At 45.7% G+C, this 12,904-nt stretch overlaps 1 protein-coding gene across 1 annotated transcript in view; it reads left to right on the top strand.

Moving 5' to 3' along the window:
• Nucleotides 1–1,965: 1,965 nt before the first annotated feature.
• Nucleotides 1,966–12,904, top strand: part of CSF3R (colony stimulating factor 3 receptor) — a 68,743-nt gene continuing 57,804 nt past the window's right edge. The window contains exons 1-8 of the mRNA XM_070949851.1: nt 1,966–2,035; nt 2,152–2,454; nt 4,230–4,353; nt 4,601–4,785; nt 5,801–5,955; nt 6,266–6,416; nt 7,020–7,096; nt 7,816–8,029. Coding sequence (XP_070805952.1) covers nt 1,966–2,035; nt 2,152–2,454; nt 4,230–4,353; nt 4,601–4,785; nt 5,801–5,955; nt 6,266–6,416; nt 7,020–7,096; nt 7,816–8,029 — 1,279 coding nt within the window. The remainder of the gene's footprint in view (nt 2,036–2,151; nt 2,455–4,229; nt 4,354–4,600; nt 4,786–5,800; nt 5,956–6,265; nt 6,417–7,019; nt 7,097–7,815; nt 8,030–12,904) is intronic.

Here is a 12,904-nt window from a genome sequence, read left to right as displayed (position 1 = left end):
TCAGGCAGGGGTACAGCACAGAAACGGCATTGGTCGCGTTGGTGGATGATCTCTGGAGGGCTCGGGACAGGGGTTGCTCCTCTGTCGTGGTCCTGTTAAACCTCTCAGCGGCTTTTGATACCATCTGCCATGGTATCATGCTGCAGCGGTTGAGGGGGTTAGGAATAGGGGGCACCGTTTTGCGGTGGTTCTCCTCCTTCCTCTCCGACCGCTCACAGTTCGTGTTGGCAGGGGGGCAGAGGTCGACCTCAAGGCATCTCGCATGGGGAGTGCCGCAGGGGTCGGTCCTCTCGCCCCTTCTGTTCAACATTTATGTGAAGCCGCTGGGTGAGATCATCCATGGTTTTGGGGTGAGAGTCCATCTGTACGCTGATGATACTCAGCTGTACATCTCCCCCCCTGACCACCCCAACGATGCCCTTGATGTGATGTCTTGCTGCCTGGAGGCCATGCGGGTCTGGATGGGGAGAAATAGGCTCAGACTCAACCTCTCCAAGACCGAGTGGCTGTGGTTCCCAGTGCCGCGATATAGTCAGCTGGTGCCATCGCTGACTATTGGGGGTGAGTCTTTACCCCCCACAGAGAGGGCCTGCAATCTGGGCTTCCTCCTGGATGCACAGCTGTCTTTAGAAGAACATATGACAGCCTTGTCCAGGGGGGCTTTTTATCAGGTTCGCCTGATCCGCCAGTTGCGGCTCTTTCTGGACCGCGACGCCTTGCACACAGTCACTCATGCCTTTGTCACCTCCCGACTGGACTACTGCAATGCTCTCTACATGGGGCTCCCCTTGAAAAGCACCCAGAGGCTCCAACTGGTCCAGAATGCGGCCGCGTGGGTGGTTATGGGCGCAACTCGTTGCGCCCACGTGACACCCCTCCTGTGCAAGCTGCACTGGCTCCCAGAGGTCTTCCGGGTGCGATTCAAGGTGTTGGTTACCACCTTTAAAGCGCTCCATGGCATTGGACCTGGGTACCTTCGAGACCGTCTTCTGCCACCAGTAGCCTCCCACCGGCCAGTTCGCTCCCACAGAGAGGGTCTCCTCAGGGTGCCATCAGCCAAATTATGTTGGCTGGTGTCACCCAGGGGGAGGGCCTTCTCTGTGGGAGCCCCTGCCCTTTGGAATGAACTGCCCCCAGAAATTTGTAAAATCTCTGATCTCTGTGTATTTCGCTGTGCCCTCAAAACCATGTTGTTCCGCCAGGCTGGGCTATCAATGTAAAGATGTTAATTGGTTTTAAATGGGATTTTAAATTTGGGGTTTTATAAATTGGGCCTATTATTTAATAATTTTAATTATTTTTAAAATTTGTCTGTCTTTGTGTTTTAATTAGGCTGTACACCGCCCTGAGTCCTTCGGGAGAAGGGCGGTATAGAAATAAAATTAATAAATAAATAAATAAATAAAATTATGGTACACTATTCTGTACATTCTGATTCGCCCTTCCCTGGAGAATTCAGCATAGCTTTAGGAGCTCCATTTTGCTGCCCAAAAGCTGGAAACCAGACAAAAAGGATCAAGGCTCAGAGAAAGAAAAGCGAGTTGGATATGTTTAACCTAGCTATTTGGTGATGATGTTAAAATTCTAGACAAATTTTTTTTTTATTTTATTATTTGAATGTGCAACCCCAAAATGTATACCCACCAACTGAACAATATTTTTAGTGTACTGAAACTTGATGCTGCAGCAGGCAGAGGCACAGAGAAGCCCAGGAAGTTGTCAAGAAGGTGCTAATGCCCCTTTGTGTGGTACACAAAAAGAGGATGAAATCCTAGCCTTTCGCCACCTTCCTCTTTGAGGCCCCACAGTCAGCCAAGCCTGTGTACCTACCGGTCATCCACCTTCAGAGCCAACCAAATCCCACAAGAGGGCCAGGCTGCCCCCTTACGGCGAAGGCCTGGAAGCTGCCTGAATGTCTCTTTCTGTAAATTGCAGGACTAAATGTTACATTGCCTGAGCCAAAGCATGAGAAGCCTATGGGATTCCTGGACAAAGATGCTGGTATGCACTCTTTTCCTGCTCTGGATGCCAGAAGGTAGGTGCTCGTGGCCCCAGCTGAGGTAGCCTTGGAGAAAAGGGCAGGGCACCACCTTTGGCAGCCAGCCACCTGCCCTGCCATTCATTGCTTCCAAATCTTTTCTCCCTCTTCAGCAGGGTCCCTCTCTTGCAGTCACTTGGCTGTCAACTCCTCAGTTGTCGTCTTGGGAGGAAACATCACAGCTTCTTGTACCATCTGGAGAAACCACTGCCCCATTGCAAAGGATAGCAAAATCCAGATTATTTGGAAATTGAGTAACCAACAACTTCGAGGATCCCAGTACAGCTTCAGCAACGGAGTGGAAGTTTCCAACATCACTGTCGGCCCCTTCAAGGAACCTGTGACTCCCCTGAGCTGCTGCATGCAGGAACATGGCATTCCACAGGTTATGAACCTTACCCAGATCCTGGCTGGATGTAAGTCTCACTGCAGGAATCCAAACTAGAGTGTCCACTGTGCAGTGATTATAAAGAAACATTTGTACCGCCTGTTTATGAATCATAATAGGCAATAATCAATAATATCATTAATAATCCAACCCTAAGACCAAAATCCCTTATAAGCAGGATGTGATTTTTTTAAAAAAAGTCAAAATGGTAGCCATGAAAGAGTTTGGATCACATCTTTGCAGCCACTATCTTTTGTGACCCTCTGCAGACACTTCTACTCACTTATACCACATCCAGGTTTGATCACCACATTACAAAAAAGATGTTGAGACTCTGGAAAGAGTGCAAAGAATAGCCACAAAGATGATTAGGGGCCTGGAGGGAAAAACATATGAAGAGTGATTGTGGGAACTGGGTATGTCTAGTTTAATGAAAAGAAGAACTAGGGATGACATGATAGCAGTGTTCCAATATTTCAGAGGCTGCCACAAAGAAGAGGGTCCTCTCTTGGGAGACTGTTCCCAAGAATTGCGGTATAAAAAATGACACTTCCCCTCTCCCCACAGACTCTCTCCCATTAGGGGGAACTAAAAAAGAACCCTTGGGTTGGTTGTTTCTAACATATTTCCTTTCTTGAAGCTCAAAAGCAACATATTGCACTGAGCTGAGGAACAAAGAAGAACAGTTGTAGTAGAGTTAGAAGGGACCTTGGAGATCGTCTAGATTCTAGACCAACCCTCTGCTCAAGCAGGAAACCCTATTCCATTTCAGACAAAGGGCTCTCTGATCTCTTTTCTAAAACCTCCAGAACTGAGCCAGTGTTTCCAGTCACATCCTGGATCCAGCTTGTACTGGTTTGCAACAGACAATTGGTATATTTTCTAGAATGTTGTGATTTGGTTGAAAGCAGAGCTGAGGTACAACCAGTAGCGCATGGATCAGCTATTCTCCAGGTAGCAACGAAACCAGCAGAGATAGTTTCAAACATTGACCATCAACCCACTGGTAGTTTCCTAATCTCAGCAACTTTGTGAAGTGTGAAGTTCAACTCCCAGAATTTGCCCACCAATATGGCCACTGCTAAGAATTCTGGGAGTTGAAGTCCACATCTCTCAAAATTGTTGTGGTGGAGAACCACTAGTTTGGTGTGCGATGAGATCCCTATTCTAACCAAATCTATGGAAAAGCATGATGTTTGAGATGACTTCAACAAAGAAGCGAAGCTACATTCATCAGTGACAGGGAGATGTCAGTTAAAATGCTGGATAGTCTTTCCTTCCTTCAAGAGAATAGAAATCAAAGTTCAACAATTGGCCATAAGTAAATGTTTTAAGTTAATGAAATGACTTTGAGGTAATGCCACATAAATGAATTTTGTGGTATGTTTTCTTGTCCAATAAATCTAAAATTGAACTTAGCAACAGATTCACATCCTAAGAAACTGCCTGTATCCAGCAGAACAGAAAGCCTGCACTCAGCCAGGGGGCTCTGGTTTCACAAGACCAAATAGGCATCTCTGCTCTCATTGATGGACGTTGTATGTTAGAGAAGAAATTCTGGCTCATAAAAAAATATAAATGTTGATGATGGGAGGGACAGCAGAAATGAGGAGGCTTGTGTGTTTGAACGAGTCACCAGTCATGAACATCAAACTTTGAGACTTAGATTGCATTATGACAAATCTATTTCTCCACCGTTCAGTCTAAATCCCTCAAAGCCACATGACTGTTGCTGCCTACAACATTGTCATTGAAAATTTTTTCCTTCTTCTTTTTTCTCATTGCCATGTGAATGCCAAACAGACCCTCCACACCAACCTCAGAACCTCACCTGCGTCTTCAACATTACCTCCAAGAGCCTGGCATGCCAGTGGGACCCTGGCTGGGACAGCCTCCTTCCAACCCGTGTGGCCCTGAAGGGATTCCGGTAAGAACAGGAGATGAACGGTTACAGTCAGGCTAGGGCCAATGAGGGAGGGGGGCAGTCTGCTTCTCTGCATTCTTATTCTTCCTGACCTTTAACTTTTTTTTTAAAAAAATGGAATTTTTGGCTTAATGGAGTCCTTTCCTCCTTGGAATAAGGTCTTGCATTCTGTTAGCCTCTCTGTGCATCACAGGGAGCTGCGAGCACAGCTCCTTTCTAGCCCCCCTGATAACTCTTCTTGGTGTTTCAGGAGCTCAAGGGAGTGTAAGGCCCTGGCCCCCATCGCAGATTGTATTCCCGAGCCTGGCCAGCACTCCTGCATTTTTCAACGCCTGGAGCTGCAGCTGTATCAAAAAATGCTTTTCTGGGTGTCTGTGGAAAATGCCCTGGGCAACGTGACCTCTGAGCGCTTGTGTGCAGACCCCATGGATTTAGGTGGGTGCCAACAGCAGGAGTGGGTCTCCATGTCTTCTTTTCTAGCAAATGGGGTTGAATCCATAGGTGTCGGTGAGAAGCAGGGAGAGTTGCAATATGTTCATTCAGAGGCCAAAATGAGAAGCAATCTGTCTTGTCTGGAAGGATTCTGTCCCTCCCTGAGCTGGGAGAAAAGCTGCTGCTTGCAAGTCACTCAGCACAAAAGAACTGCCCAGGGAGACTGTCTCCGGAGCTTCTCCAGCATCCAAGTCATGGTTGTTGTCCCAAAATGCTTTTTCAAAAGGGAACTGGACTTTCTTTGTTTTTCCTTGGAGACGTCTCTCTTCTCATCCAAGAGGCTTTTTGTGTGAGAAGCAAAACTTCTTCAAGGAAAAAGAAAGAAAGTCCAGTTGCCTTTTGAAAAAGCACTTCTGGGATGCCCAGGGAGAGAGACTCCATCCTCCCTGCTCTCCAGCCAATCAAAAAAAAAAAGCCTCACCTTTGGGAAGGAAGAAGGTGGACTGATCGTTGGTGTCCTCTTTTCTGTCTATCCTGGCATCTCATATCAATATCAAACAACGACACTTTTTTGAACGGCACACAGCTTTTTTGGGTGGTACATTCTTCATCCTCTAAAGAAGAGTGGAACTTCATTTAAAGCAAGACTTGGAGCAGGAACAGGACATGTTCAGTCCCATTTATGGTTTCCAAAGGTCAAGGTCGGGAGAAAATCTGTTCCAAATCACCCTAAAGAGCCAAGATCTCGTTTTTGATGGACATTCCTTTGAAGGCCACCAAAGGTATCATTGGTGCGGATGCCTGCCAGGCAACTGGCACAACTTTTTCAGCCCCTGGGAGAAGCCCTTCCCTTCCTCTCCAATGATCTTTCCTGTTGCTGTTTGCCTTTTAATTTTATTGTTTAGGGTGGTGATTTGACTCTTCTTGCTACCTACCCTTGGGATAGCTTTGGAGGTTGGCATTAAGATACTTTAAAGGAAGTACAAAGCTCTCTCTCACCTCAGTTTGTTCCTTCCAGCCTGGCTGGAGCCCCCGACCATCCGGGACATCAGGCCCCTCTCTGAGGAGAGCGACTGCATGGTGGTCAAATGGGAGGCAGGAAAAGACAGCAAACTCATGGAACAGGCCTGTGACCTGCGCTACCAGATGGAAGACAGCCTGGAGTGGATCCTTGTGAGTCCCTCTTTGCCTTGATAACAGAATGGCTTCGTTTGGTAGGATCCCTCTGTGGGGAACAGTCAAGGCTCCTTTGGCATGGCTTTCCCTTCTGCCCCTGTCCCCAAGCCCTCTGCTTCAGACTTTGGGCCCTTTCTGGTAGCCACCCATAATACCTTGGCCCTGTTCTCTTCCGTCCGCTCAAAGGCCTTTTTACTCAAAGCATTTCTGGCCTCTTCCTGTAAGCTGGAGGGTCCTGTGGGCTGGGGGATTCAAGGGAAGGAGCCTTTCCATGGGCCTGCTTCTCCCATTCTCCCATTCGTCCCAGGTTCACAACATTACCACCTCCAGTCGGCAGATCCGGCAGTGCGGCTTCCTCTTTGGCAGCCTCTACTATTTCCAGATGCGCTGCAGGCGCCTGCCTCTCAGCTACTGGAGCAGCTGGAGCCCGACCAAGCTCTTCACTACACATGAGAAAGGTGGGGAAGGGGAAGGGTCCTATGGCTGCCCCCCACAGATAGCCAAGCCCTCTAAGTCACTGGGATAGCCGGGGCATTGGGACAGGTTGGCCTATGCAGGTGGAGGAACCGCTTCCTTTGGCCATATCCAGAGTGCATCGTCCTCAGTGAACTAGAACACAGTATCCAATGAAGGACTGCATCATATCACATCTGTTTACAGTCAAATGCATTTAGTGAAATATGGGGGGGAGGGGACTTTCCAAGGAGATGCTTAGGGAGCCCCTGGCTAACGTTAGCTGATCTTGAAAAGTTAGGGTAAGACTAGTTATGCAGCAGAGGGAACCCCAGGATGAGTTAGGAAAATATCTATGGAGATTCTCAATCATCCAGATCACGGCTGTTTCAAAGGTGCTTTTTCCAAAGGATTTCCTTGGATTTTCTCTTCTCCTCCAAGTGCCAGAAGGTAGCTGCGGCAAACGATTTTTGAAGTGTGGCCCCGTGACTGAAGGCAGTGGAGGCTGAGCGAGGCTTCCCCTTCCTGGGCTGCAAAGCTTGGCTGCTTGGAAGGAGAAGGGCCAGAGCCAAATGCCAATGGTGCTGAAGTCTCTTTCTCTCCCACAGCACCTTCAGGAGTGCTCGATGCCTGGTGGAAACTGCGAGAGGCAGAGAAGGGGACAGAGGTGCAGCTGCTATGGAAGGTAATCAGGTGCCTCACTGGGCAGGACTCAAGGCAACTTTATTCCAGAAACTGCTCTTGGGAGGAGACCATAGCCAGGTGACCCAGCAGGAGCAGGAGGGAGATGGGAATCGTATTAGAGGTGGTCAGTGAACGATTACAACTGAGTCCAAAATTTCTATTGCTAAGCAAAACAGTTGTTAAGTGAGTTTTGTCCCATTTTACAACTTTTCTTGCCACAGTTGTTAAGTAAATAACTGCAGTTATTAAATTAGTAACACAATCGTTAAATGAATCTGGCTTCTCCAATGACTTTCCTTATCAGAAGGTTGCAAAGGGTGATCACATGACCCTGGGACACTGCGACCATCATAAAGACATGCCGGTTGCCAAGAGTCTGAATTTACAACCTGCAATGCTCATGAAAAACAGTCATAAGTTTTTCAGTGCCGTTGTAACTTTGAATAGTCAGTAAGCAAATGATTGTAAATCAAGGACTATCTGTACTGCATTAGTCCATTTCTAATCTTGGTTCATACAAACAAATTAGTCAAATGTCCTGAACTCTCAAAACTTACTTAGCCACAAAAGGACTGGCTGCAGTGAAAACAAAGGTTAGTGTGTTGTACAAGTGCAAACTCTAAACTCTTTTGCTACTCTGATGGTGCTGTGTGAATGCAGGCAATACGGGCTGCAGATTTCATGGGCTGCATTTCCACCTGCCTTGATCTTGTTCTACAGCCAATGAAGCCACAGGAGGCCAATGGCAGAATCCTGGGATACTGGGCAGCACTCAGCACTAGTCAGCACACGGGCAATTCACTCCCTCTGTGTAACACCACCCAGAGGCAATGCACATTCTTGATGCCACCAGGAGCTGAAAGGATTTATCTCTCGGCTTACAACTCCAGAGGTGCATCTCAACCCACAGAAATCTTCTTGCTGGAGAAAAAAGGTAGGAAGTAGATTGACTCAGCATCCCATTACTGTGAATCTGCTATTCCGTTTATTTTATTTTAGGTCTTTTTTTTTTTTAAAGGAGGGGGAGAGGGACTGTAACTTTTCTCTCTATTTACAGATTTCATATATATTTTTATTCAAATTTTTAATATATTTTAATCAATTTTTACAACCAATTTTCCCTAACATAACTGCAATTTTCATGAATGCCTCCTTTTTGAATGTAGGCATTATTCAAATAATACTTTATTGAATTAGTGATATTGTAAAATTTGTAGAAGTGTACATTTTGAAGAATAACTAAATTTCAGATCATATAATGCAGCCTTTCCCAACCAAAGAGATCTCCAGTATTTTTCTCACAGAATTTGTCAGCTGGCAACGCAGCCATGACTGAAAACCCCAGAAGTTGGTCTTGAAGATCGAAGTGTTGAACGAACTGCTTGAATAATCCTTCTTCACCGGGTTTGTTCTGGGGGTTTCAAATTAGGTGCCTGGCTGATGGAATCCAACTCATCGCCTCTGTTAGTGGCCCATTTATTTGAGCAACAGGCTCTAGAAATTCTCTGGCTGGCTTTATTTGTGTCCTTAATTCTTGGTTGTAACCAATGTTTTGTGTGGCCTGTGTCGTTTTGATTGCAGCCCTGGCAGTTACATACAATGTTAGTTTGGGGAGGGGGAGTGCAGTCTTTTGCTTTGCCCAGAGTTTGCAGGGAATTTTGTGGGCCACCTTTGTTCCCCAGTGGGTGGAATAATCTCCTAGTATGTTCTGACACATTTTTTAAATCTATGGCAGCATTAGAAACCTAGAAACAAGGAGAAATTTCCTGACAGTGAGAACAATTAAGTGGAACGGCTTGCCTTCGGAAGTCATGGATGCTCCATCACTGGAGCCTTTTAAGAAGAGACTGAGCAGAATGGTATAGGGTCTCCTGTTTGGGCAGGGGGTTGGACTAGAACAGCGGTCAACAACTGGTAGTCCACGAGAAAATTTTGGTGGTCCGCAGAAACATTATTTGCATTTTTTATATTGCACGAAATCAGGGGTGCTCAAACTATGGACCCTGGGACGGATACGTGCAATGAACGCTTGTGTTACTGCAGAGAGTCTCTCCCTTTGAGGTCTTTTTGTGCAGCTTGGAGGGGGCCAGAAATTTCAACTTTCTGTTTCAGCCTCCTGGTGCAGGGCTTTGGGCAAAGGCTGAAGGGAAGGGCCACTGGTGGCAAAGAGCCAGAGGGCCTTGTTCCAGTGGGACTATATCATGGCCTGGAACTGGCTGACCATATCAGCCCGCTGAGCCTCCAGGCGCAGGTACCTGGCCTTGCACTCCTGCAGGTCTTCCCTCTGCTTGGAAAGCCTCTGCTCCTAGTCCTGAGTGAGGTGCTTCTGCTGAGCCTCCTTCTCGGCCAGATCCAATTTGAAATGAGCCAGCTGTTTTGCCAACTCTTTCTAGTGGTGGCTCCTTAGCTCCAACAACTGCTTCCTGTTGGGGCCCTAAGGAGCCCAGGTGGGCAGGCGAGGAGGGGCTCGGAGGGGATAGGCAAGTAGAGGCCGATGAGGCACCCCTCGACGTGAGTGACATCAAGTTGACCATGCCCACCCAGTCACATGATCACCTAGCCACGCCCACCCAGCCGGTCATTAAACAGATCGTATTAGTGGTCCACAGGATTTAAAATTATGAATTTAGTGGTCCTTGAGGTCCAAAAGGTTGGTGAACCCTGGACTAAAAGACCTCCAAGGTCCCTTCCAACTCTATTTTTCTGTAATCTGTTAGTATAGTAATTCTTTCTGTTCTTTGTTTTGTGTTCTAGTACATTGTTTTATGAAACTGGGAGGGGGGTAGGGGGCCTTGAGTGTATTTTGGAGGTAGTTAAATTCAGTCCTTCAAAGCAGGAGTCTCCAACCTTGATAACTTTAGCTATGGCTTGCTGAGGAATTCTGGGAGTTGAAGTCCAGAAGTCTTAAAATTGCCAAAGTTGAAGTCCCCTGCTTCAGAGTGTTCCTGAGCTGTAGGGTGCCCTAGATCTGAGAAGTCTTACTCTCCTCATCCTGTGGGCTGAGGATGATTGCTGCAGATTTTAACATTTGATCAGTGTGTACCAGTTTTCTATAAAGTTGAGTTTGTGCTATGGCATATTTTCTGTCTGGGGATGAAGGTGATGAAAAATGGGAGGGGCAGCCGGGTTTGTTTGTTTTCTCAGTCGCTATGTGAACTTAATCCCTGGGTACTGAGAGCCCTTTTCAATTTGATTTTCTAGGAGGATTAGAATGGCTTAACTTTGTTTTTATTTTTTGTACCTTTAAGTGTGTGTTGACTACTGGCAACTGCCTGGACAAGTCTCTGCAGTTTTCTTGACAAACTTTTCAAAAGTGTTTTATCATTTATTTTATTTTTTATTTTATTTATTGAATTTGTATATCGCCCTACTCCCGAAGGACTCAGGGCGATGAACAGCCAGATAAAATACATATAATACAAATGTTAAAAAAAAAACATTTTATCATTGCCTACTCCAAGGGCTTAGAAAGCCTGACTAGACTCTATGTCTAAGGCTGATGAGAACTCAGGGTCCAATCGATTCTAGCTTCATGTTTTCACCACTATACCAAACAGGCTTTCTCTTATTAACACACTTGATCATATTTTGAGTTTGATTCTGGGAAGGACAATCTTCTCAGGAGCATGGCTGCTTCTGCCTAGGATGTCCAGTTCATGAGTATTCTGGTGATCTGTTGGAGTACTCAGTTGTTAAATTGGATGTAGGTAGTGAGGCTTAGATTAATTACAGGTGCATCCAAAGGGATTTTCTCCCTTGGAAGAGTGTGAAACCCACATCCAAAAGATTATGAGGCTAGAGAAATACTTGAGGCAAATCAGAGGGGGTTTTTGGACACGGATGCAGTGCTGTTCCTGAGGTTCCCTGAACCCATATTCAGAAGCCACTGAACAACAGTTGACCAGGATAGAGTTGAGTTGGCTCTGCCCTGCTTTACCAAATACTCCCCTACTGCCCCCTGCTGTTCAGCTGCTCTTTGAGACAATCCAGGCTGGACCATGGATTTTCTTTCTAGAAACCAAATGGGTTCAAGAGAAAGGATCTGATATAAAAGAAACAGACTCTCTCTGCCCAAAGCAGGCAGAGAAACACCCTGAGCAGCAAGGAAACAAGGAGCCTCTTGCACCAACCTCCGGTGCCCAATAGGCCTTGGACTGATGCTGCCCCCTCTGATCAAACACTTGGCAAAGTATATTGCAGTACCTACGCACATCAAAAGTCCCACAATTCCTTACCAATTAAAGAGGGAGAGACTGGAGGAGCCACAGATGAAGGAAGAGTCAAGAAGAAGCTTTGGTAGAGGTTGGGGACAAGAAGAAGGCAACCCGCTAAGACCTTGGCAGAAAATGTTCATGCCATAGGTAGGTGCAAATGAAAAAAGGGCAAAGGCAAGCAAAGCCTGATTGTCCAGGAGCCTCTCTCTGTGGGGGAGTTTTTCTACCGTGTGCTTTGCGGGAGGAAACAATTGCATAATGCATGAGAAGGAGCAGAAGCAAAACAGGAAGCTCAGCCCTTCTCTTTCGAAACAAGCCGATCTTCCTAGATAGTATGCAGGCTCTTTGTTGTTTGCAAGCTGTGCTTTCTTTCACAGTGGGGAGCTTGCTTTGCCCCGTGTAAGTCTATGCTGGAGCCAAACATGCTCTGCCATCTCCCCATGACATTGCCTTGATCTCCCCCCTCATCCATAAGAGAGGCAGCCATTATTCATACTAAAGTAGCATTTTCCCTTTAAGCCAATAGCATCTAACACAGGGGTGGGTTCTAAAAATTTTTACTACCGGTTCTGTGGGCATGGCTTATTTTGTGGGCATGGCTTGATGGTCATGTGACAATTCTTTAGGATTTAGCAGAGGTACTGGTCTACCAGGCTTTTAACTGGTAGACCAGTAGCTCCATACCCCCTTGGGATCAACCTGCAACCTCCTCCTAAGGCGGTGGAGCATGTGTTGGGGGGATGCTTTTCAAGAAGTCACAAGGAGGGCTGAGAGCTGGTTTCTGTCCCACAAGTAAGACTTGGTCCAGAACCAACCACAACATGAAGGTCTTTTATTTGCTCCTTGTACTCCTTGTCTTTGCATTTTTAACAGGTAATAAATTAAATTTCTGATGGCGTAAAAATAGCTCATAACTCATCTTTCTAGACAGCTATTATCATGTCTAAAAGCAAGATACTCTTCTCCAACTTTTGTCTGGAGTACCATTTAATCCAGAGCCTTTTAATTCCAGAAGTCCAAGTTTAAAGAATGGAATTAAAGCTCCATTTTTAGCTAAAACTTAATTCACACCTGTTAGTTTTGCTTGAGCAGTGTGAACAATTGACAGTGTGATCCTCCAAAGGTCTGAAAAATATATCATTGATTTTTCTTTGGCATTTAAACTAGATAACCAATGTGAAAAAGTGCATCAAGGAAGGACTGGAAAGCCAATTCATATTAAACTGTATTGGGTTTTCTGTTGTTATTTGAATAAAATGAAAAGAAATCACATAGAGGTACTTAGTGCGGAAAAAGAGACGAAATAATGGGTCATTCTCAACACTTGAATTCTCTACACTTAAAATATCTAGAAATTATTATGGTTAAGTGAGTTTTGCCCCATTTTACGATTTTTCTTGCCATTGTTCAAATCAAAGTTCAAATCAAAGATTTGATAGTTTGAATCAGAGATTTGATAGTTCAAATCAAAGATTTCTGAGACCAATGTTGAATACTTAAATTTCAGTAGTCACCAATTCCAGTCTTAAAATGAGTTTAGAATCAGTGGGAGTCACTGATAACAATGAACTAATTAGCTACTGATAATGAGTCCA

Source organism: Pituophis catenifer, unplaced genomic scaffold, assembly GCF_029215685.1.
Source record: "Pituophis catenifer annectens isolate HBS135680 unplaced genomic scaffold, rPitCat1.0.hap2 SCAF_9, whole genome shotgun sequence".
NCBI classification, from domain to species: domain Eukaryota; kingdom Metazoa; phylum Chordata; class Lepidosauria; order Squamata; family Colubridae; genus Pituophis; species Pituophis catenifer.
This window is presented reverse-complemented; position numbering and strand designations above follow the sequence as displayed.